Below are 24,782 nucleotides of genomic sequence, written 5' to 3'. Positions count from 1 at the left end.
AAGGTGCGGGAATTGGGGGGAAACAGGCAGGCAGCGATGACATATGACTTACAGTACTTGGCTGTATTACTGTACTCTGTACTTCTTGACTTTCACACCACCACTTTCTTTAGAGGTAAACGGAAACCTTGGCCTTAGCTCCGCCTAAAACCCAAGATACAGTTAGTCACTGTCCCTTGGATCTATCTGTCGCCCAGTTCCCACTTGCCGCAAGTCGGATGTCGAAGCCGGGCCGCACTTGGCCGTGGACCTCGCAATTATAGAAAGTCTTGGGAGTCGCTTGGAGCCAAGGAATTGGAGAAAGGCGATCGGTCCGAAGAAGCCGAAGGGAGGAAAGGAAAACCCCAGAGGGAGTCTTGAGTGGAAGTCGGGAATCGGATTGATATAGGGTCCGCTGTAGCCGATCAAGTATACAAGTACAGTGATTAAGGTACCTTGGTGTGTGGTAGTAGTGCCTTACGTATCATGCCTACCATACTGCATCACGACACCCCCAAGAAGCAACGACGACGATTGCATCGGAATCAGACGTGCAATATATCAAAGCAAAGTGAACTTCCACAGCCTGCCTGCACACACAACAACGCCAACGCCAGCGCCAGCACCTGCCCAAAGTACTTTACCTCACCCACCCTCCCACCCAACAACCTCTCCCCCTAAACAGAAAGAGGGGAAGAAAAGGGAATAAAAAAAGGAAAAGATGTCCGCCTCCTACGACCGCGAATCGCAAAACAACGAGCGGCTCTCCGCACTAAGCAGCAAAGTGTCCGCACTCCGCGGCGTGACAATCGACATCTACGACTCAGCGCGCGACCAGACCGTCATCGACTCGTCCTCGGACGCCTTTTCGAATATGACGACATCCCTGAAAGGCAGTGCTGGACGACTGGGCCGCATGGCGGGCCAGGGGAACAAAGTCGCGATTCTTAAACTGGCTGCGATGCTTGTGGGTGCGTTCTTTGTGCTGTGGTATCTGCTTTCTTGGATTTTTGGGGGCAAGGGGAAGGCGTGAGGGGGAGGCTGAGGCTTACCTCGCGATGCTGGGGTATGAGATACGAAGCAGACTCGAGAGGACGGACTGTGGGATTGGCTGGGAGAGCAGAAGGGAAGGCGTAAAGGCGAAAGGCCGAGAGAAGAGTTCAAGTCAAGGACTATAGAGGTTGACCTCGTCCATCGCCTGCGCTTTCCGTCATCGCGAACCGCGGGCAAAGGGGGAATATTCACAGCACATAGCATGGAGTTGACAGGCGTTTGGGGAAAAGCACAGTCACAAATGGGGGGCCCCTGTTGATTTTCTGGATCCTTTATTGATTTCTTCTGTTCTATCTCTCAGACACACATACGCGCGCACTACCAATTGTACAGCCGGCTAGGTTGCGCCTTTTGCTTTCATTAATATGTGTAAGACAAGAAAGAGAATGGAAAGATCCTCCTGGTATGCGCTAGGCATCCGCCTCCCCCACTCGCTCTCGTCACCAACGTCATCTTTGTTATGTTCTCGACTCTATCAAAAGAGAGGCCTCCGAACAACTCCCCGTCACAAGACTAACCCCACACGTTGCCGAACAGATCGTCAGAGTTACCCGAGAATGGCTTCTGTGACTGCGCACCGCCGCTGGGGGCAGAGACTGGCTCGGCACTGCTCCACCCACCAAAATCATCGTCGTCTGCGACTGTTGCTTTGGGCGCGGCCGCAGTCGTGCTGCTGCTCGACGTGATGCCATCGTTGCTACCCCATCCGCCGAAATCGTCGCTCAACGATGTTGTGGCGGGTGCCTTGTAGGTCGAAGTGACCGGAGCTGCGGAGAATGATGGCTTTGGTGCTGCTGCTGCCGCCGCCGCCGCTGGTGCGGGTGCAGGGGCCGGGTCAGGGGTTCCCCATGCGTCGTTGCTACCCCATGCGTCCATGTTGCCTAGCCCGCTAAATGCGCTCGAGGTGACTGCGGGCGGGTTGGGTGCTGGCTTGGGAGCTGGAGTCGGCTGTGAAAGGTTGAACGCCGAGGTGTTGTATGACGGAGCAGGCTTGGGTGCCGGTGTCGGAGCAGGCGCTGAGGAGAGGGTTGGAGAAGCCAGGTCGAAGAGATCTCCCATCGACGTCGAGGCGGCGCGCGGAGCTGGAGACTTGGCCGAGGGCGCAGCTGAGGTGAAGTCGCCAAAGTCACCGAAGCCACTGGACATGCGTTGCGTTGCGGGCTTTGGTGGTGGCGGTGGGTTGGTCTTTGCCGGCGGCTGTGGCTTGCTGTCAAAGAAGCCACCTCCACTCAAGATAGAGGCCGACGGAGACGAGACGGACGACCGCGGCGAAGCCAAACTGGCCAAAGGCGAGGCTTTGGCAGCCTGCTGCTGCTGTATAGGCGGCGATGAAAAGTTCAACCCTCCAAATGCGTCCCCGAGGCTTGCGAGTGACTGTGAATTCGAGTGGTGTGGTGCGTGCTGTGTCGGCGATGCCAGACCGCCAAAGGCGTTGCTCTGTTGTGGCTGCGCAGCAGGCTTGGGGGCTGAGGCGTATAGAGACAAGATGGACTGCTTCAGGTCTGTGCGTTGAGATGTACCAGAAGTGCTCGAGCCTGCAGTCACGCTCGCAGGACGTTGTGGAGGTGCACTCTGGGCACTGCCGAAGAAATCCAGACCAAGGAGGGAATCGCCAGGCTTGGTCTGCTTTGGCGCTGCGACTGGGGCTCTAGGTGGTGGTGGTCTCGCCGAGATTGCGGGTTCGGTTGTGCTTGGACGAGATCGAGGAGCGGCGGGTTCATCTCCGAAGAGGTCGATGGGGGCTGCTCTGGGAGGAGGCGGGCTTCTCAATGCGGCAGCAGGGGGTGTGGCTCGTCCTGCGCTGCCGTTTCTCTGTGAGGCCGACCTCTCCAACTTGGCCTTTTCTTGCACGACATTCAGTGGCTGTGACAGAGAATGGTCAGTCTGGAATCTATCATTTCAGAGGGTGCGCATGTACACGCACAACATCGTCGTCGCCTTCGCCGCCCAAAGTAGCAGGATCTGGCATGGGCCCGTCCATGACCCATCTCTTCGAGTCGTATTTTGTGCGTATGAAGTTCTCCATTTTGCTGTGTGGCAGAATGGTCAGTGTGAGTAGCCAAAAGAGGGAAGGAAGCATGCGCCAGACTTACGAATCGGCAGGAACGTGTCCAGGGGCCAATTTGGCTTCCCAGTATCTGTGAGGAATTAGGATGAGTATTGGATTGTGAGGCTTGTGGTTTTATAATTGACGCACTTGTTCGCTCTGGAGTTGCCCCATCTCAGCATGCTCTGCAGTTGTTCATCGGTCCAGGAGTCCAAGTCGACGGATTTGACGCGACTGATGTGGGTTCCCATTCCACGGTGGATACCAGAGCACCTTTGTCACATGGAGAGTCAGCTTCTTTTAGTCAAGACTACAGCACTCTGTTACAAGTCGCACCTGATGCATATGAAGATGCCTAGATTCCAGCTGGCCCATCTCGGGTCTGCAATGTGTCCAGTCAGCAAGACCATTGCTTGTTGTGGTATCAACGGTCCAACATACGTTTGTTCTTCTTGCAATCGGCACAGCTCTTGTTTGTTTCCAGCTTGACCAGCGTCTTGAGTGTCTGTTGGTTCTGCGCCGCCCGATCCGCACCGGGGTTCATTCGTCGCGACATGTTGTCCGCTGTGAAATGTGTCGTAGTGTTCAGGGTAGCTGTCGGGGAGCGACGTGGGTTGACAGAAAGGCTAGAGAACCTCCGGGGTCGACCGGGTCGTGTCGAGGGCTGCCAGCGTGTGTCTTGTGAGATTTATCCTGAATGGATGTTATGTGCTGCAACTGGAATGATATAATAGCAGCGGAATCGAGAACCCCTCAGCAATCGAGGGACAAAGCGATGAAACAGACACCTCAGGCCGTAACGAGACGGGGATTCGGCCACGCCCAATGACGCTTGAGCCAAAGCTTATTTGTAGATCTCAGGAGCCGCTCTCCAAGATGAACCTTGCTAACGGTACCTGGAGCATGATGCTTACAACATTCAAGACAATTCAATCATTGTAAGGCACTTTTCGCAGCAGCTTCATACTTGTAATACAACGCCTCGAGACCATCACCCATTCTGTCTGTCTTTCGATGATGCCAGCCTTGCCTTGACCAACGCCACGCTCCATCCATTTGAACATTGCCTGCAAAACGCCAAGGATATCATGAGTTGAGTTACCATCTACCGTGCCCTCCACGACCTCTGCCTCTGAAGCCTCCACCACCTCCACCCCCACCACCTCCGTAGCCGCCGGACCTTCCATAGCCCCCTCGGCCGCCGCCGTAGCCTCCGCCGCCGTAACCACCGTCGTCATATCCTCCCCTAGAGCCAGCCTGAGGCTCGTCTCTGATCGGCGGAGGTCGGCCTTGTAGGTCCTTTTGTAATTGAGCGTATGTCTTTCTCATCTGTGCGTAACCCAAATGCATTTTGCCAAAGAAATGGTCGGCGAGACGGCGATCGTTGTCCAGTCGACTGAGGTAGGCGCCGCAGACATCGCACACTTGCAGCTTCTGGTGACCCGACGGTCCCGATGTGTCTGACAAGGCCTTGAGCTCTCTCTCGCGGTCTTCCTTGAGCTGTTTGAGCTGCCTGACCTTGAAATATTCCGTGACCGCGGTGTTGACGCTGCCTAGCTCGCCCAGGATCTGAATCTCGAGCAGTGCATTCTCGATGCTCCGAGACAGTTCGTTGATTTGTTTTAGCTGTTGTCAAAGTCAGCATCAAGTGAAGAAGGCAGCGAGAGCGTGTTGCTGATGACTCTGACTCACCATGGCGTTCGTCTGCTTGATCTCGTCTGGCGTCTTTTCCAGCCTCCTCTGCGCCTGATCGATCCTCCGGTTGCAGTCATCGATGTAGCGCTGCATGTCGCGCATGTAGTCGAACTCGAACCCCCATTTCCGCTTTTGCTGATCGTCGGCATTCTCATATTCCTCCTTCAAGGCTTCATTGTGCACTTTTGGACAAGGACCGAGATCCTGTTTGGTATTGGTAAACAGGTCGTGTGGACAGGTTCCAACAATATATGACTTGCAGGCTTTCGGGTCTGTGATGGTGATTGACGGGCCACGAGCTGTGCCGGGAGCGACCATGAGGTTCTCGCCCATGAGCTGCTCGAGCAGCTTTCTCTGCTCGGCAGCCATAGTGAGGGGAGGCGCGAGTCTTCTTCTTCTTCTTCTTCTTCTTCTTCTTCTTCTTCTTCTTCTTCTTCTTCTTCTTCTTCTTTGGGCGTAGAACTGGATCCACAAGTGGCGATGAGCAGGATTTATATGCTCCGCTTGTTTGTGTCGTTGATCTCTCTGGTTTTGCTTGTGTCTTTCCCGTGAATGATATACAGGTAAAGTACACAGCTAAAGTAGAGTAAAATGCGGCGCGACTGCCTCACCTCCGCATCTCAAAACTCTTGGCGCGATTGTTTATCCGAAGCAGGTCGCATTAATATCATTCCATCTACTTCATTATACTCACTTCAATAATACATGCTTTGAACGTTCCACCTTTGGTTCGCGGCATGAGGCCGCAATGCTCTTCTCTTTTCTTTTCATCATCTTCTGGCTCGCCTTGTCGTCGTCATGGGCTGAGGCAGCTGAGTATCAGGAGAATCTCTCCCTGAAACCTCTCCCCAATTCCGCTCTACTGGCCGCATTCGACTTCAGGAGCAACACCACCTTGTCTGCATTCGAAGAGCAGAACTTTAGATTCTTTCCCCGCTCTCTGGGCCAGATCCTGCAACACACTCGCACAAAAGAGCTACACCTGAGGTTTAGTCTCGGCCGCTGGGACTCTCCTGTTTGGGGAGCCAGACCACGCGGAGGCAGAAGAGAGGGTGGAACTGGTGTCGAGTTATGGGCGTGGATTGAAGCCAGTACAGATGAAGAGTAGGCTCTGCTTGTTTCATGTCAATGAGCGAAATGATGGCTGACTCGAGAACTCAGGGCGAATGCGAGATGGCTGTCTTTGAGCAACTCCCTCTCCGGTCTGTTCTGCGCTTCACTCAACTTCATCGACGCCACCAAAACAATCCGACCCGTGTCCACTTTCCAGTCAGAGGGCAGTCTGCATAATGCTTCCTCTTCCAATCTCCATCTCCTCCATGGCGCATTGCCTCACGAAGTGGTCTGCACTGAGAATCTCACCCCCTTCCTCAAGCTACTGCCGTGCAAAGGCAAGGCGGGCATATCTACTTTACTAGATGGACACAAATTGTTCGATGCCTCGTGGCAGTCAATGGCTATAGATGTGCGACCTTTGTGTCCAGAGGATGGGAGCCAATGCATTCTGCAGATTGAGCAGACTGTCGACATGGTTCTCGACATCGAGAGGTCCATGAGACCACTTGGTATGTTTCCCTCTTGTTTTCACTACACCAGCGCAATCGACTGACTACCAGAAGACGATCCGTTGCCCAGACCACCACCTCTGGAGAGCATCGAGTGTGACACCTCGAAACCATACATGAACCATGATACATGCCTCCCAGTCGACAGAACGACCGAACGCCCCTGGAGTCTCAGTCAAGTTTTCGGTCGCCCCATCAGAGGCGCATGCCCCCTCAGTGGTAACGCTGAGACTATCACTCTTGAGACTAGCTCGAGTGCTGAGATCAACATTACTGCTGCCAACACCTACAGTCAACGTCAGTCCGAAGATGGTATGCTGAGGTATTATCAGCTGCCTTCATCCGGAACCTTTGACATGTCCCTGGCGGAACAGTCACTTATCTCGCCACAATCGCTTGAGAAGCCTCGTTTGTACGCGGAGAGGACTTTCGTAGGCTATGGCCAAGAGCGTGGCGGTGTTCGTACGGTGCTGACCAACCCATCGCCTTCTGAGTCTGTGCAGCTAGTCTACTTGGAGTCTTTGCCCTGGTTCATGAAACCCTACTTGCATACTTTACGCGCTGTCGTCTCCACGGGAGAAAGCGGCAACCCGATCAAGGAGGTAGTTTACCGCCCGGCGGTTGATAGGCGCCGTGGCACTCACCTGGAGCTACGCATCACTATTCCGGCAGCATCAACGGTGACGTTGACTTATGATTTCGATAAGGCTATTTTGAGATACACTGAGTACCCACCAGACGCGAATAGGGGTTTCGATGTTGCCCCCGCTACTATACGTGTGCTTCCTTCTGTCGAAGGCGGGGAGTCTATGTACTTGCGAACAACCTCCCTGCTCCTACCTCTGCCGACGCCTGATTTTAGCATGCCGTACAATGTCATCATCTTGACCAGTACGGTCATTGCCATGGCATTCGGAAGTGTCTTCAATCTCATTGTCAGGAGGTTCGTGGCGGCCGACGAAGTGCCTGCGTCCAACCTAGTCACTATCAAGGAGACTGTGAAGGCAAAAATTGCGGCAGTAAAAGCCAAGGTGATGAAGGGACGAACCATCAATGACGAAAAAAAGTTTCAGTAACAGGCTTTCAATATCAGAACCCTACCTTACATTCGACCCAAAGTCCATACACGTGACCTTGCGAAAATGAAGTTTGATCAAGTTTCTCCCGGGCCTCTCACTTGTATTGATCTACGTCTGCTGATCCCACAGAGTGAGACGCAAGAGTGGTCCGACACTCTACCTAGTTGACATTCTGTCATGTTCGCGTCCGACATGCTGCGCCGGGAGATACTCCCATCCACGTCGCAGATGCACAAGGGCACGAAAGGCGAGCAGACACCGCATGAGCAACCAACAAGCGACATTTTTGGGACACAATACAAGACACGGCGAGATGTCGCACGTTCCTGAAGATCTTCCTCGGATTCCCAGAATCACAAGGCTATTCAGACGATGCGCGAATGCCCAAAAAAACAGGTCTCATCCTACGTCGAGATCCCCGGGTCACACGCACATCTTTGCGGACCAGCCAATTGCCTAGGCCAATCTATAGCTTGGTACCTGCTACCGGTGAAACCGTGCTTTACGTCTATTGCTGGAAGGCAGCAAGGCGCAAATGCTCATTCTGCTCCCTGCCTCCTGCTGCCTGCCCGTGACCGGCTGTTGACGATGGACGAAGACGTTGCAGTTGAGGCATGGGGCAACAGAGTGAGCAGCCATGATCTGTTCCCAACCATCAAGTTCGCACCATGAGGCTAACCGTGCACGCTGCGGTTTCCGTGACCATGGTCATGGACCGTATTGCTGATCGTAAATGCTCAACACGACACTGACGATGTACACGGCGAAACCTTTCTCACCATCAGGCTCTCATTGATGCAGGCACGTGGGTCAATCTACACTTGTAGCTCGAGCCTCAATTCATCGCAGTCATTGGTTTTTCGGAGAAACACTTGCCTCGGCTATACTCTATAGATTTCTTGAAGCGATACACAACACGTAAAGCAGGATTGTGACTCATCTGCAAACCGGTCAACTCTCCGTGCCGGATCCCGTTGATCTGGTGGGTCTCCGTCGGGTACCGGCTTCGAAATTCTGGAAGAGTCAAGGAGATGTCATTTTGTAAAGCTGTCCACCGGTCAAGATATGTCGGATAGATTGAACGACGAAACGGTGTTTGAATCGTTCCATGCAAGGAGTATTGCGGGGTCCACTACCGGTCAAGGCTTCTGCAGTGCTGATTCGTGGCGCGGATGACTCGCCAAGGAACATTCGACGCCCGCCCCATTGCCAAAGCTTCGAACGAGCTCGCACCTCGTGAACACTGCCACTTCTGCCACCGGTGTCAGCAGCAATGGCGCTGCGGATGAGAGACCGCAGTTCATTTGCGGCCAGGTATCACAATAGTATCATAGTAGCTCTTGTCTCGGCGCATGTAATCATCTGGCGCTTGCGTTAGCGTTTCCAGATGTGACGTGCCCCCCACCATTCAACTCACGATGCAGCGGCTCAGAGCGACTCACGAAGCCCTGTGCTCTTGGTTTCCTCTGCAAACCATGCATATGTCAGTCCAGAAAAAGCTACACAGATGAAAGCAGTCCCGAAGCAGGTGGGTGATTGCATATTAGCGTATCGATCTAGCCGGGGTCGTTTCATGTGGATGCGTGTACTATCCTTGTGCCGACATGCGCGGCGTCTGTTTTGAGGATGGTGTGCAACCATTGCGTATCATCCTTCAGGTGGACATATTCTGCATATACTACTTTGTAGATGTACTGAGGCAGGTCAAGGTATAACTATGTCTTCCCGCCCTCCCCTCCTTTGGGATATCTATTCTCATATCAAGCAACAATTGTCTCAAGTCCAACACATAAAACACTCACATCACCTTGCCTCAAACAATCCCTCCACACAAAGCACTCTGCAAACAATATCAACAAGCAAACCCACAATCACTTCAAGAAAATAATATACCCTCTAAACATCACGATACTACCAATTCGCAAGACTTCCAATCACAAAACAACACTGATGCCAGCTCTTGTTCGTCCTATCGATGTGCCCCTGGCATCTACTATCAAAACAAAGACTATTGCTCCCGCCGTCCAGCCAGTTGGCTCGCCCCCAAAGGAAGTCCATTTTCCCGCGGACAAGGCGCTGATCAAGGTGTCTCGGGAGCGCACCCCAGAAGAAGCATGGGCATTCTACTACTTCGAGATGCACTGCCGACAGTGCGCAGCATGTCGAGACCCACACGCAGTCTACAAGCGTGGCGACCAACTATGTTCCAAGGGCGAATTGCTCGCGCACAATGTGTCCTTTTACGTCTACATGCGCGAGGGCGAGATCTTCGAGCGAGTTCCTCATTGCCACGTCGGACCAGACAGAGTCGAGGTCCCTCACGCCTACGCCAACATGAGAGCCCAGCTCCGAGTAGTTGAGAAGATGACGAGCAGGCAACACTCCCGCAAATCACATCGTCGTTCGCAAACCCCCGTCATCGAGCAGCAGCAGCCACGCGAGTCAGATCGACGCAGCAGCCGTGACAGCGACGACAACAAACGCAGGGAAGGCCGCTACCACAGTGAGCGCACCCGCTACGAAGACAGCAAGCACCACGACCGCACAACCCGCCGTCCATCGGATCGAGCAGAAGTCGTCATAAGCGCCACCCCACGCACCGCATCAACAGAGCTCCACGAGTCCCGCCGCAGACGCCACAGACACTCTGCCGAACACACGAGCACTGCAACCGAAGAGCCCAGAAAAGCAATCTACCGCCACGAAGAGAAGACCTCTCTGCCCGTCCGCTCCTCTCGTGACGAAGTGGTGCAGCACCACCGCCACTACGAAGAGCGCTACTCCAAAGAAGAGCAACAGCGACGCTCATCCCACCACCACTCGCACCATCATCACCGCAGGAGCGGCAGCGGAGACGAAGTCGCCATCGTCGAGGTCGAACCGCGCAGAGGCGGCGCTTCGGTGCCTTTTAATGGAGAGAAGAAATACAGAACCGAGACTCGCAAGCCCGAGAAACTTCGCCAAAACTATCACATTTGATTTATTTTTCTTTTGTTCATATAACGATTACAACGGCCGAAATCTGATACCCACCCAAACAGCCCTCCTGATCTCCGCTGGACGAGACACAGAGGAGAAGAATGCAAAGAAAATGTATTGATCACGATGGACGAGAAAAGAGATGATGTTATTATTACCATACCCAGATTACACAGATTACCCAGACAAAAAGGAAGGAAAGATAAGATCGATCACGGAGAAGGAAAACAGAACCAGCATAGCTAGATAGTTACCTAGTATACTCCAATAGAAACTGTACTCTGAAGCAATCAAGAGTCTCAATCTTTACCTTTATTTCCGATATGACGAGAATTGATTGATTCAATAAACGGATTGATCAATTGATCAACGGAAGCAGTGAACACGAATGCCTACAGTACATACATACAGTATATTTTACAGAAAGAGAATCAAAAAATTGTAGAATTAATATACATCAAACACCACTCGTACAGCACACAACAATCTAGCCCAACCCCACCCCACCTAAGCCAAGCCAAAGCGAGCTACATACAATATCAGAACAGCAACGAAAGACGTGTGCGCTGAAAAGCAACATATCTCTCTCTATCTCTTCTGCTTCTGCGGAGCACCTGACAAATGGGAGTCATACGGTGCGTTCACAAGCGCGATTACATGCACGATAGATGGACGTGAAGACATGGTGCATGCATGCATGCGTCATGCTATCGTGTGCATGAAGAGACGCAAAAGCAGAAGCAGAAGCAGTAGAGGCAGAAGCAGCACGCACGGGATTCGCCGACCTGCTGCTGCTGCTGCTGCTGCTTCTATCACTACTACTAGCAATGCGTCTTCATGCGTGCACGCATACACATATGCACAGCAGCAATAATTGGTATCTGTACACGTCCCTCCTGCGCCACATCGTAGATGTGTGAAGCAAGCTGGAGCGCCAAGCTTTTTGATTTCATATTTCGTTTCTTTTCCGTCTACGAAGGGTGAAGGAAGTTCAATATACAAGCGTTTTTTTCTTGGTTTACTCGTTTGGCTGGCTTGCAGGCTGGCTGAACTGGTGGGCTTACGAAAGTGACTAACTGGCGGGGTTCCCGTTAGTCTGGGGAGAAATGCTCTGTATAGCACGGTGACTTTGTACTTGTATAAGGCAGGCAAGGGAGCGGTACCTCGTGGTCTGGTGAGCTAATGTACATTAGGTAGCTAGGTGGGTACTTTGTTGATAAGGTCAAGTCAAGTAAGGTGCTGTGGCTCAGGTACTTGTTGATAAGACAAACGGGAGTAAAATAAGGTAAAGCAAGTTACTTTTAGGTTAGGGCGTGTCGGGATAGCAAGGTATATGCGAGATCTGTCTGCTCTACGTGGGAGAAGCGTACAAGTACAATCCGACTTATATTCCTGCTGTTGTGCTTTGCCTGTCCAAACTTCTGTGATGAGATTGTGAAGTAGAGGTATTAACGTGTCGAATTCGCCCCTTCTCCTCGATCTTGTCTTCACGTGGCATGAAGTGGCCAGTTTTCTGTCGTTCGTATGCACATCAGACGATAGGTGCGGATGGTGTACCGTGGGTTCGGGAGGATCTGGAATCTTGAGTTGCGCAATGCCGCCGCTATGCGCGGGTAGTTCTCCGCCTGCTCCTCCCTTGCTCTAGAACCAGCGGTCTGAGGTGTTTGTAATCCCTGCTTCTCCAAGCCAGATACTCACAGCCAAGTGAAGCTTGTGAACAGGTCATGTCAATCGATGTTTGTGCGGCATCGTACTTGTGGTGAGGTCGCCAGCGAAGGCTTCAGTCTACACATCGCGCTTCGGTGCCGCATCGCGGTATGTAGTACTTTGAAGCGCGCGTTATTGTGTTACAAACCGCCCTGCGGAAGTCTATTTCTGCGGCTGTCTGGATGGTAGTACAGGCATCAATTGACCACAAGCAGGATCGTTCGAGACAACCCCAATGGCGTCAGACTAGTCAGGCTTCGATAGTGCCAGCGGATTAAGGTAGCCGCTACTCTGTCTTACGTTCGAAGCGGCTTGGTGGGTACCGAACTCTCGAGCGCTACTTAGGTTTTTGATATAAAACTGCAATAAGCTGCATGAAACGACAGATCTTTTTTTTCTGCGGAGTACGATTAGGCTTCAGCCTAGCTTGGTCTTGCCGTACGCACCACCTGCTGCTTTCCGATTCTCCAAAGCCTTCTTGTAGGGAGGAGCCGTTGGTGGCTGCACAGGATCTAACACCACGTGGTCCTTCGGGAGATGATACGAGGCGTCTGCGTCGTAAGCAGACAGGTCTCCGCAAGCTAGAAAGGGGGCAATCCAGCGCTGTTCCTCAATGTCATACTCATCATCTGATCCCATATCGAGCTCGGTGATACCGTCGGGACGTACGACACGCACCGGCGCTGCCTTGTTCGCCTGTGTTCCCGGTGCAGGCTGAAGCTTAGCCCCGGCGCCCAGAGGGTTGTCCAGGCTGGCCTTAAATCCCTTGGGGGGACAGAAGCCTGTGCACACAACAAAAGCTTCGACACTACTGGCACGACTGCTACGAGGTTTGGCGACTCGTACCCGTTCAAAGACAATCTTGAGTTGCGCATAGAGCAGGTCGACATCCTTGCCACGGAAGATCTTGGCCACGAACTTGCCACCAGGCTTGAGCACACACAGAGCAAGGTTTAGTGCTGCCCAGATGAGCTGAGATTGAACATACGTGTCCAAGTCATGGAGACCAGTGACGTCCGGTGCTCCATCTGAGATAACAAGGTCAACTGGGTGCGAGGCTGTGACCGCTGCTGGATCGTAAGTGTCCGGGTCCAGGGCTTGAAGTAGTCGTGGGATAGTTGATGGATGAGTGATGTCGGCTCGCATTGTTACAATGCCTTCTAAAGGAGACATTGGTTGCAGATCGATAGAAACAATTCTCACATCTTTCCTCGGCTTGGCTTCTTGTTCACTGATTTCAACAGTAGCCATATCGTTTGTGATATCCGAGTCTTGGGCTCGTCCGTGCAGAGCAAGCTTCTCCCTGGCCTGCTTGTCTTCCCAGCCTGCGCGACCAATCTTCTCGCCCTTGATCAAGACTCTAGATAGAACTTGACTCCAACTTCCAGGCGCAGCGCAGAGATCCACTACTCTGGTGACATCCTCGAAAAGATTGAATTCTTCGTCAAGCTGTAGCAATTTGAATGCACTACGAGCACGCCACCCTTGCTCTTTGGCGAGGCGATAGTAAGCGTCTCGTTTGTCCTTGGATGATTTTCCCATACTTGTGGCAAACGTATATTCAAGATCAGTGCTAGTATTGTGACAATTCGCATAGATCTAAAGAAAAGAGGCTCTACTGTAGCCCCGTCCACACGCCGAAGTTAATCCGCCCCAGAGCTGGACCCTTGAACTTTTTTATTCTGCTATCCGCGTTTCGACTTCGCCGTCAAGAAATCTGCATATCCATTCTGTAATTCAAACAATAAGCATGGCTGCATCTCAGAAGAAAAGAGCGTTGCCAACCAAGGGTGCTGCGACAGAAGGCAGCAAGCGCCGTAAGGTAGAACATACAGATAAAGCGGCAGGAGCTTCACCAGTCGCACCCAAAAATGTGCGACTTGAAGAATTGGCATGGAAGGAAGTTCAAATGCCAGATCGCTTGGACGACTTCGAGGGCTTCTATGGATTGGAAGAAATCGATGATGTTGAAATTGTCAAAGATGGTGGCAAGATCTCGTACCGTGCAACTGGTGACAGATTGAAGAAAGCCGGCGAAGGTGACTCAAAGTCAAAGGACCCTTTCGATCCTGATGGCGAGGGCGCAAACTCTGACGCAGAGGAATGGTCTGGATTTGGTGATGAGGAAGCAAGTGATGAAGTGGCGACCCCAGTAGAAACCAAATCTACGTTGGAGGTGGAGACTGTCACGCCTCATCCTGCTAGAGAATATGATCCCGAGCAAGCCAAGGAAGTGAAGAAGCCGGAGAAGAAACAGAAGGAGAAGAAGGAAAAGAAAGAAAAGAAAGAACCAAAAGCTAAGAAGGAGCCCAAGAAAGATGCTAAAGCCGAGACTAAAAAGGCCTCTAATGCTCAAGCTGAGAATGGAATGTCTTTTGCTGCGATCGGAGACCTGCTCGAGGATGACGAGGAAGAAGGTGCCGACATCAGCGCATGGCGTCCTTTGAACTTATCAGACGAAACTCTTTCTTCTTTGTCGAAACTTCAGTTTGCGAATCCTACACCTATTCAGCGAGCTGCCATACCAGAGGTTCTTGCTGGACATGATGTAATTGGCAAGGCCAGCACTGGTTCTGGAAAAACGCTCGCTTTTGGTATCCCTGTGATTGAGAGATTTCTCGAGTTGCAGGCAATCCGTAAGAACGCCAAAAAGCCAGCGACCGAGGAGGAAAAGACCCGGACTCCAGCTCTGGCTCTCATTCTCTCGCCTACACGAGAACTTGCCCACCAGATCACAGCGCACATGAATGAAGTATGTTCTAGACTTGGTGGTCAAGGGCCATCTATTGCATGCCTAACTGGCGGTCTCTCGATCCTCAAGCAACAAAGACTGTTGCAGACGGCAGATATCGTCATTGGCACTCCTGGACGTCTTTGGGAAGTCATCAGCGGTGGACACGGTATCTTGAAGTGGCTGAAGCAGATTCAATTTCTTGTCATCGATGAGGCGGATAGACTTTTGAGTCAGGGTCACTTCAAGGAGGTTGAAGAGATCATCAATGTTCTCGATCGCAAAGATCAAGTACTGGGCGCCGATGCCGACGAGGAGGAATTCGAAATCACCGAAGAGGAGATCAGGCAGAGACAAACGCTCGTCTTCTCTGCGACATTCCATAAAGGACTACAACAGAAGCTGGCAGGCAAGCAAAAGTTTGGTAGCGGCCTTATGGATGAGAAGCAGAGCATGGAGTATCTTTTGAAGAAGCTCAACTTCCGTGAGGAGAAGCCCAAATTTGTGGATGTCAACCCTCTGAGCCAGATGGCCTCGAACCTCAGGGAGGGACTTGTTGAATGTGCAGGAACCGAAAAGGTAAGAACATTGTCTGAAAAGTCACAAAAGCATTTCGAATTGACCGTCATTGCAGGATCTATTCCTCTACGCGCTTCTGCTACTACACGCAAACCAGAAGGCCCTTGTCTTTGTCAATTCCATCTCAGCGGTTCGCCGCCTGACCCCGTTCCTCCAGAACCTGCAGCTACCTGTGCTCCCTCTGCACTCACAGATGGCGCAAAAGGCACGCATGCGGTCGATAGAGCGCTTCACAGCAGCAAAGGGCACAGCCAACGCAAGTAACATCCTGATCGCCACCGATGTCGCCGCCCGCGGTCTCGACATTCCCAATGTCCAACTCGTCGTTCATTATCATCTACCCCGTACCGCAGACTCCTATGTGCATCGCTCAGGACGTACTGCGCGTGCAGGAACCAAAGGCTCTTCAATCCTCATCTGTGGACCCGAGGAAGTCGCCGGAACCAGGCGCTTGGTCGCCAAAGTCCACGCAACGTCCGCCGCAGCGACAGCAGCGGAGACAGGCGAAAAGGGCAAGAATGGCTTCTTTATCCGCACCCTGGACATCGACCGCCGCGTCGTCGGCCGTTTGAAGCCCAGAGCCACGCTGGCTAAGAAGCTGGCGGACACGACGATCGCAAAGGAGAAGAAGAACAGCGAGAACGATTTCCTCCGGGAAGCGGCCGAGGATTTGGGCGTCGACTATGACTCCGAGGAGTTTCAGCAGGAGGCGCCTGGTAAGAGGGGTCGTGGAGCAGGCAGGAAGAGGAAGGAGGTCGAGGCCAGGTCTATGACTAAAGATGAGACCAAGGCGCTTCGATGGGAGCTCAATGATCTGTTGAAGCAGAGGATCAATGTCGGCGTCAGCGAGCGTTATCTTACCTCTGGAGGCATCGACGTCGATGAGTTATTGGCGCAAGAGGGCGGAGTTCGTGGGGAGTTCTTGGGTGCAGTCAATGATTTTGGAATGGAGGATTAGAAAAATTCATAGGAGTTTCGCAATTGCAAAGTGGATTTTGCACTTGTCTTTCATATACTGCTGGTGGATGGTCTACTTGTTGTATGAACTATCCTTGAGCCCGTCAAGTCCATCCTCAAATTCGCTGACGTCGTACTCGCTGGGGTATCTCTCCATGGTCTCTCGGAGTTCCTTCATCTGTTCTCGTTGCTCTTCAGTCATTTCCTCGTAGACCCCTTCCATCATGTATCTCAACGACGGCCTTTTTCCTTTCTCGGCAGTCCTGAACGCTTCTAGTACTTCCTTCCTGACACTACTCCTCAGCTCCTTTTCCTTGTCCTCGTTCCACAACCCTTTCGTCTCCATCCACTTCCTCAGGCGCGTGATGGGATTATCCCTACGCTTCCAGTCTTCCACCTCGACCTTTGCGCGATAAGCGAACGAGTCATCCGACGTACTGTGGTGCGAGACTCGATAGCTCATAGCTTCGATGAGCACGGGCTTGCCACCATTCCGCAAGCACATCTCTCTCGCTTTCTTGGTGACTTCACGCACTGCCAACACATCATTGCCATCGACACGAATCGTCTCGATCCCGTATCCAATACCACGAGACGCTATTCCGTCACCGCGATACTGCTCCAGCGTCGGCGTCGAGATGGCATACCCGTTATTGCGACAGATGAAGATGACAGGACACGAGCGCGTGGCGGCGATGTTGAGCGCGGCGTGGAAATCGCCTTCGCTCGCGGCTCCCTCGCCGAAATAGCAAGCTACACACCTGGGCTCTCTGCTGGACGCGTCGAGGGCGTTTTGCATCTTGACGGCGTAGGCGGCGCCGCTCGCTTGCGGGATCTGGGTGGCGAGAGGTGAGCTGATGGTGTGGATGTGCAGTTTGCTGCTTCCGTAGTGCACTGGCATGTTGCGTCCTAGACCTGGATCGTGCTTGTTCGCGTACAGCTGGTTCATGAAGTCCGAAGGCGTGTAGCCTCTGTATTGGAAGATTCCTGCTTCACGGTACTGCGCGAAGATTGGGTCGTCCGAGCCGAGGGCGGATGCTGAACCTATAGCTATGCCTTCCTCGCCTGCAGAAACCTACAGATATTAGTTCGTGAAACACTTTGACTGGTGATGTGATATCGTTGGTGAGAGGAGAGACTTACCATGTAGAAGCTGATCCTGCCTTGCCTCTGAGCATCGAACATGATCAAGTCCATAATACTGACTGTGGATCAAATCAGCGAGATGAATAGCATCCGATCAACATAGAATACAATACCTGTGATCATGTCTTTATACATCTTCAGTACTTCTCCATCACTAATGTCAGGCGGCTCCCTGATCTTATCGACGACGACACCATCTTGGTCGAGAATGCGATAGGTGGGCAGCGCCGACTTCTCATCCGGTCGGATAAAGTCGAGGTTCCTGGTGAATTTGCTGTTCACCGCTCCTGGGAAATGGACTCTGTCTGGATCAGTCAATGTTATCGGTATCATAGGTAGGTAGAAATACCGATCTGAACCTGGACGCTGTGATACCGAGTTCCATCGTCGGCAATAGTATAAGTACGCATTTGTACGCCGCAGTGACTTAGTTGTCAGCCTCGACAGCGTAAACGAGGACATGATTACATGATTCAGAAGAGAGGGAAACACCTCATCAAACATAACACACCTAAGATGCAGGTCATACATGAGTTCTGTGTACAAGGTACAATACCAACCGAGGGATCGACCATTCACCCCAGGCGGAGTAGACGGGTAGCGTCGGTCTAAGCCAGTGCCAGTAGCGCGAGTCAAGCAAGATCTACCCGTAACTCAATCTTGCATAGGAAGATGCTTGGCGTCAAGGTTCTGCCAAAGTAAAGTTCGGCGGTGATCTGCTTGATCTTCTCGCCGCCTATAATACTTGAAATACTTGAAACACGCCTCCCTCTACACACAAATAGCCACCTTCTTACCAAGTGATTCAGGCTGTCACCTCCTGTCTCTCATCTAAGATGTAGATTCACGACCTTTTGGTGTCTAGCGGAGCAGCAGTGGCCATAAGATAAGATAGAGTAATACAGGCAGCATAAAAAGACGACACATTCCGGCTTCGAGACGCTTAACAAGTTCTTAGAAAAGTCTAAAGGTAACACTCAACATAGCAAGCGAAAAGTAAGCTAGGCCTGTGTTTAACCTGCTCTTCTCTTCTCTAGCCGCCGGCGTCTTCTCCTTAATCGCTAGTTCCTACGACATACCTTAATGAACGACCTTATGTCCCTCGGCATACACCACCTCATCTTTAGATAGACTACTTTGTACCTCGACATCGTAGGCGGTAGCGGCGACATTGCCTTTCGCATGCTCGACTACGCTATATAAACATTAACTATGACCGCAACACGTACGTCACCATTTCCGACGTTAACTCCAACACGCAGGATTGCAAGGCGAGGAGGATTTGACTAATGGCATTGCTGCCATCTACAAGGGTGTCAAGCCTGCATGAGACTGATAATCAGCTCGCTCTAGGAATAGAACTCGACGGAAACAAAACAAAAAGCCGTTTGTAAAAGCTAGGTGAAGGGAAACACCTGTATAATATCATAAAACCTATGAATATACCATGTCTTGACAAAACGGTACCACATTGGCATAGAACAACAAGACAGTGAATATTGGAACTCCGACGTCCAATCTGAATAGCACTGCCCATCAAGAACACACTAGACAGCAAGGCTCAACACCATCACCCACATCAGGAATAGATAGCACCTATACGAAGCCTGCTTGCACTAAGGAAAGATGACCACCGTGATCGTTTTCACGCATCACATGAGTGACACTTGGGATGATCCTACTATAGTAGCCTGCGGAGGCGCACGCCGTTACAGAAGAAGGCAATCCTTAGATAGCCACCATAATGCATAGTAGGCCCCCCGGATGCCGGCGGAGAGGGGGCAAGAGGGGCAGAATCGCGGCTCAAAACCCGTTCATAGACATCGTCTTTGCAGATGAAGGAATTAGCACAACAAGTTTGCAGGCTAGGCATGTATGACACGTCGACAGAGCTGTACTGTTGAGGGTGGACGGATTACCTACAGTCTGTTGTTGTTATTGAGGAGGCTACGGTGTGGGGTCCGAGATACGAAGAGTGTCTCCGGGGGTTCACGCTGCGTATTTACCTATCTTGCACTGCTCTACAGTAGATGCCTAAACGAGTGATCAGAGCACGTCGAGACACTGCATTGCACATTTCGGATCTTGCTCTACCCCAGCTCTCCAATGTCTCCCCAAGAAAAAGGTAATGGAGATCAAACAAAACAATCTATCAAATTTGAGCGTGCACCCGAACAAGTGGGCAGAGGACCGGTCTGGACCGAGGGGGGTGTGGACAAGAGTAATGAGACTGTTGTGCTTTTCCCGGTTTTGCACCTCGTTCGTTGCTTTGTTTACTACTCGACCTACAAGTGCACTATAACCATGCAGATCCGTGGGATCCGGCATAAGGGTCTGTCTCTACGGATAAATTGCATTTTGTGGCATGCCTATCTTACCAAACACTGGTGGCGAAGCCCCTTGTATCATGCCCGACACGCCCCCCTCTGCGAAAGCGAACTCCTGACCTGTCGTGTTTGGACTTACGAAAGCGAGACGACTAAGAAGAAAAATCGGGGCTCGTAAGGGGAGGGAAAACAGATCTCCGATTATATCAGGGCTAATCTCGACTTCGTTAGTGGTCGCTTACAAGAGTGGGGTTTGCCTAAGCGTAATATTATCCTTATGTGAGTTTCCATAGGTGGAGGCGGCGACGACGACTGGACTAAGCGCATCTTTGTTTTGATCGGGGCAGCCGGAGTTCAATGATGGGATAAACGATGCCAAAAAGTCAACATCATACTGCATTATTATTTCTTGCTTACTTTAGCGTTGGTTCGATTCCTGCGAATGACGAGTGCTGCAGCAGATGTGGGAAGGGCGAGATCGACAAGATGCCAAGAGCAGTGTCGAGCATGAACGACGTTCTCTTGTGAGGTGAAAGGCAGAAAGCACAATCCAATGCACGAGCCTCTTTGTGTGCATGTGAACAATTGCTCTTTCGAGGAAGGACTGGAAACCCAGTGACTATTTGGTCAGCGCTTCAATGGGCTTGTGCCTCTCTTTCCCATCAACTCCTGGCTGATCGAAATACAGGATATGACGAGAGTCTCAGCCCGGTAGATTAATGGTGGGATATTAAAATGACGAGGAAGAGGGTCCTTCCAGGAGAGGTGATTGTGGCACTGCCGCAGCAGGACCCTTGGAGTTGTCTGAATCGGAATTTCTGGCGGTGTGCTCTGTTAGTGACAAAATGACGATTTCGGATTGGGAAGCTGTTGTGCCTGGCCGTAAACCGCAAAAAGTCTGGGGCACAATCTAGTTTGTGTACACGACCACCGGTGTGAGCGTTGATATGCCTAACCAAGCTGGGGCAATGTGTGCGTACGGGATGGATTTAGAGTGTAGGTAATTGTCAGAGTAGAGTTGATTGAAGTCGAATCGCACGAGATCGATTGATGCGACAGCATTGCATGCGCATGCACTGCGCCTCTTCGAAGTACAGTCAGTACATACAGTACCTTCCTGTACAAATGAGCATCGTATCTCGTCGAACCCCCACCGTAAGGTAAACAACACACCTTACACAGGCGCGCAAGCCCGTCCGGATCTCCATGCAAGTGCTGCCAAAACGTGGTCACAGCACACGTTATGTACGCTTCTGGTCTTTACGCGGGCGTGTACATTACTGCACAGTACAGTACCTTATTTTGAGCCCCCTCATTGGCGATTAACGGTGCATTACGTTTACGGGTCTGTTCAATCAGCGACGAATACATGAATGACAATGAACTAATTGTATATGCATGGATAAATGCTTGCTTTGACTGCATTTTGTACAGTACAGTACATGTAAAGACTGGCTATGATGTGTTTCTCTGCTTTGCTTCTGACATGTCTCGGCAAGAAGTCGGAAGAGCCGTCCGAGGATTGTATTGTATTGTACGGTCAGTACTTGTGATGGAGTACATACAGTCGCTGCAGTACAGTACACTGCTATGGGTTGCGACGAGAGATGCACCATTTGCATTATCAGTACCGTGTTGTGGGTTGAGGCTAAACGTGACCTCGGAAGATACAGTATCATCAGTAGTACCTCCGTAGTGGTAGGAGAACGGAGAGTGTAGACGAATCCGAGGAGACCTCTTCAAGGTCAAGCCAATTAAGCGTCGGCCAATCGCATCAGGTCGAGGTCGTGAACAAAAGTCCGTGCCTCGATCCGGCAAGCACGAGCACACTAACTTTGTACTGGCGGGCAAGTCCATATTGGCAACCGCATGTCCCGCCGCATTCGCATTCTTTCTCCTCCTTCCCACTTCTCTACATCAACCTGGGAGAGAAGGGATAGTCACTGTTTTGGTTGGCCAAATTTAGTTCATACGGCCATCGAAAGGCCAGCATTCGCTGTGCCAGGCCCGCTCGCTCTACGCTCTACGCTTTCTGCTATTGTCAAGTTTCGTCTTGTCAGTCTTGTCACTCTCGTCGCCTCGTTCCCAACATCACCGTCATCATCCTCATCACCATCACCACCATACCAAAACCCATTATACTCTGGCGTTAAAACGGAATCCTCATATATATTTTGGTGCATCAAAGATACCCACTGCGATTGTAGAATACAGTCCACATCTTCTCTTTTCCAATCACTCTTGTTTCTCTCACCAGAAGAAACAACAACAACAACAACAACAACAAAAACCAGACCGCTTTGCTGGTATAAGCCCGAAACCAGCCTATTTTCATTACCCGGTAAAAGAATCGCCCGCGCGCCCACTCATCGCGTTGATCTGTCCTCCTTCCCGGCATGGTAGTCAAAGAAGATGGCACAAAATGGGCATGCGCCTCGTGCCTCAAGGGACACCGCGTGAGCGGATGTACCCATGTTGGTGAGTAGCTTTCTGCAACAAGCTTACTCTTGTTCTGTCGAGTCCGCATCACTTCACAAAACTAATTCTTCCAAATCTACAGACCGAGAACTCACCTTTGTGCCCAAGAAGGGCCGACCGGTAACACAGTGCCCTCATTGTCGCTCCGAGCGCAAGAAGAGATCGGCTCACGTCAAGTGCGATTGTGGCGAGAAGCCGCACCCCAAGGAAAAGTGCATCCACCTGCGCGAAGCAGAGGCCAAAGCCGCCGGTGTCGCTGCCAATGGCTGCACTGGCTCGACCACCCCTCCCGGCAGTAGCACTCCTGACACGGACGAGATTCATGCCTCGGTACATGAACTGGGCCCTGTTCCCGAAGAGACTTCTGCCGACCATCATCACTGCTGTTGTCCTCATGGCGGCAAGTGCACCTGTGCCTCCCACAGTACAGAGTCTCCTGAACCTCGCGGCGAAAGTCCTACTAAAGCCATATCGACCATTCCCAAGTCAAAACCTCGTCTGACCACCCGCTCGTCCGAAGGCCACCTTGCCATGTACTCGAATGGTCATCACAAGCCTGCTCATCGCCACAACAACGCCGCTCACGAAAGCGGTGCTCCATACAAGCTGCCCCGCTCTCACACCGCCCATAGCGGTCAGAACATCTCCCGCCGCTCTGTAGACAGTCTGGCGTCTCTGAGGGCCAAGTCTTCCATGACCTGGCAACCTTTATCTCTGACAGCTGCCGCTGTTCAGCCGACACCCGTCGAGCCTGTGAAAATCCAGTCAAAGCAATCATCGCCAACTCTGGATCAATCGATGAGCCATCAGTCTCCGTTCGATATCAATATGCCCATCGAGAGCTCCTCGTACATGTCGTCGGAAGCCTCTACAAGTGTCGCCAGCAATTCGACCATGTATCAAGAGTTTGGCTTTCCTAGTGCTCAGAGTGGAATGTCCATTGCAACATCTTCCACGGACCCGTCAGCCTTCTCCCTGCCTGGCTCTGTACCTACGTCTGCCATGGACTTTGACAACACTAAGACGACGGACTTTTGGGCCAGCATGGACTGGAATAGACTTGATCCGGGCAGTCTGGACGCCCAGCCCGCCCTCACGAACGCTTCCTCCGGCACCATATCTGAAATCGACGACCTCCCTCGTGTCGATGACTTGAGCGGCTTCGATGCCCAGTACTCGATGGACAGCCAAGCGCCACTGACAGGCTTCGACTATGGTAACGACTTTGCTGCTGACAACAATGCATTCGGCGCGACCTTCGACACGAATACCAGCTCGCCGAATCGCTGGAGCATGCCCGTGTTCTCGTCGCAGGAGAATACGATGATGGTACTTCCGACCGAGTCTTCAAATTCGTCGACCAAAGACATGTCCCTGCATGATTTCGGCGTGTCTCAGCCACTCTTCCAGACGCAGCCCATGATGTCCAATGTCGGCGAGTCGGTGCATTCCCAGTCTCCCCTGGAGCAGAGCCCGCCCAACATGTTCCAGCAAGACAAGACTTCTGGCATACACAGCTACAATTGGGAAGCACTGATGCCCGACTTCAGCAGCGGTCTTGTCAGCAGCAATGACGGCTCAAACCACGGCATGGACTTCGGCGCTGGCGACTCTTCGCAGCAGTCCATGGTAGGCGAACAACAAGCATGCAGCATGCCAAGCAACACTGGCTTGGAAGACTTCAACAACAGCTACAGGACGATGCAATGGGATGATGGCATGTCGATGCCGGCGGATCAAGACTTCGTCAACTCATATAACATGGACACCAACTGGTCTAGCAGCTCCTTTGACGCTCCCTGGAGCTAACAGCGGGCGAACGGCTCAAGCAGCGACAAGTACAGCTAGCACCCACGATTGGTCAATCGATGGAGTTGACGACTTATGACTTAGAAAATTTACCAACATTTTTAGAAAAAGTACAAAAAAAACCAAGAGGAACCACACTCTGTTTGGTGTGTCTCTGGATAAGCCACCGGGGAGTGTGGTTATCCTTCTGTGGATGATCAGGATATCATCGTTGTGGATCATTCATCCCTGTTTGTCATGCATGCAAAGGGAGGAAAGCGTGTGATTTTTTTTTGGTGGTTCGCTGTATAGATCTGTTTACAGTCCACTCGAAATGTCAAGTCTTCCCATGCGCATATCTCCAAAATACAAGTAGCTTTCGCCGTCCTGTATTTTTTTTCCTCCCCGCAGACTAAGCGATCAGAGCAATGTTTACCTAGACAAGGGAACGTTACCTCATGTGTTCGAGATGTGACTGATCCACATGGGAAATTGTGGTCAACATTGGCCCTGGATATGTGAGCATAAAATGAATAGCGCCTGCCTGGATTAGACCGGAGGCAGCAATGGCGAGACGCCGAGCAATTCTTTCCACAGAAGATGAGGCGGAGGTTTACCTCCAGTAGAGATACGTCAATAATTCTGAAAGGTCAAGTTGGACAAGGTACTGGA

General features: G+C 51.7%; 8 protein-coding genes across 9 annotated transcripts; 4 read left to right on the top strand and 4 right to left on the bottom strand.

The window, feature by feature from the left end:
• Window positions 1–700: 700 nt before the first annotated feature.
• Window positions 701–1,012, top strand: AAFC00_004224 (uncharacterized protein; the record flags this gene model as incomplete). Its single annotated transcript, XM_069343832.1, has 1 exon — window positions 701–1,012. One exon carries the CDS (start codon window positions 701–703, stop codon window positions 1,010–1,012), a length of 312 nt encoding a protein of 103 aa, XP_069202380.1.
• A 533-nt stretch (window positions 1,013–1,545) lies between these two features.
• Window positions 1,546–3,635, bottom strand: AAFC00_004223 (uncharacterized protein; the record flags this gene model as incomplete). Its single annotated transcript, XM_069343831.1, has 6 exons — window positions 1,546–2,895; window positions 2,957–3,062; window positions 3,126–3,170; window positions 3,230–3,352; window positions 3,416–3,461; window positions 3,521–3,635. The coding sequence occupies 6 exons, from the start codon at window positions 3,633–3,635 to the stop codon at window positions 1,546–1,548; spliced, it is 1,785 nt and encodes a 594-aa protein (XP_069202379.1).
• Window positions 3,636–4,177: 542 nt separating this feature from the next.
• On the bottom strand, window positions 4,178–5,143 carry AAFC00_004222 (uncharacterized protein; the record flags this gene model as incomplete). The annotated part of the gene is made up of 2 exons (XM_069343830.1): window positions 4,178–4,705; window positions 4,772–5,143. 2 exons carry the CDS (start codon window positions 5,141–5,143, stop codon window positions 4,178–4,180), a joined length of 900 nt encoding a protein of 299 aa, XP_069202378.1.
• A 379-nt stretch (window positions 5,144–5,522) lies between these two features.
• Window positions 5,523–7,415, top strand: AAFC00_004221 (uncharacterized protein; the record flags this gene model as incomplete). The annotated part of the gene is made up of 3 exons (XM_069343829.1): window positions 5,523–5,878; window positions 5,936–6,339; window positions 6,394–7,415. The coding sequence occupies 3 exons, from the start codon at window positions 5,523–5,525 to the stop codon at window positions 7,413–7,415; spliced, it is 1,782 nt and encodes a 593-aa protein (XP_069202377.1).
• A 5,106-nt stretch (window positions 7,416–12,521) lies between these two features.
• AAFC00_004220 (uncharacterized protein) lies at window positions 12,522–13,646 on the bottom strand (the record flags this gene model as incomplete). Its single annotated transcript, XM_069343827.1, has 1 exon — window positions 12,522–13,646. One exon carries the CDS (start codon window positions 13,644–13,646, stop codon window positions 12,522–12,524), a length of 1,125 nt encoding a protein of 374 aa, XP_069202376.1.
• A 208-nt stretch (window positions 13,647–13,854) lies between these two features.
• On the top strand, window positions 13,855–16,372 carry AAFC00_004219 (uncharacterized protein; the record flags this gene model as incomplete). The annotated part of the gene is made up of 2 exons (XM_069343826.1): window positions 13,855–15,414; window positions 15,470–16,372. The coding sequence occupies 2 exons, from the start codon at window positions 13,855–13,857 to the stop codon at window positions 16,370–16,372; spliced, it is 2,463 nt and encodes an 820-aa protein (XP_069202375.1).
• A 72-nt stretch (window positions 16,373–16,444) lies between these two features.
• On the bottom strand, window positions 16,445–17,979 carry AAFC00_004218 (uncharacterized protein; the record flags this gene model as incomplete). 2 transcript variants are annotated; one of them, XM_069343825.1, is made up of 4 exons in its annotated part: window positions 16,445–17,446; window positions 17,515–17,576; window positions 17,631–17,818; window positions 17,867–17,979. In XM_069343825.1, the coding sequence occupies 4 exons, from the start codon at window positions 17,977–17,979 to the stop codon at window positions 16,445–16,447; spliced, it is 1,365 nt and encodes a 454-aa protein (XP_069202373.1). The 2 variants fall into 2 exon arrangements, with proteins under 2 accessions (XP_069202373.1, XP_069202374.1); XM_069348440.1 differs by lacking the exon at window positions 17,867–17,979 and having other exon boundaries at window positions 17,631–17,850.
• Window positions 17,980–22,240: 4,261 nt separating this feature from the next.
• Window positions 22,241–24,131, top strand: AAFC00_004217 (uncharacterized protein; the record flags this gene model as incomplete). The annotated part of the gene is made up of 2 exons (XM_069343824.1): window positions 22,241–22,322; window positions 22,405–24,131. 2 exons carry the CDS (start codon window positions 22,241–22,243, stop codon window positions 24,129–24,131), a joined length of 1,809 nt encoding a protein of 602 aa, XP_069202372.1.
• Between the last annotated feature and the right edge of the window lie 651 nt (window positions 24,132–24,782).

The sequence above is a fragment of the Neodothiora populina genome, assembly GCF_041146345.1.
Source record: "Neodothiora populina strain CPC 39397 chromosome Unknown canker_contig_17, whole genome shotgun sequence".
Lineage (NCBI taxonomy): Eukaryota > Fungi > Ascomycota > Dothideomycetes > Dothideales > Dothioraceae > Neodothiora > Neodothiora populina.
This window is presented reverse-complemented; position numbering and strand designations above follow the sequence as displayed.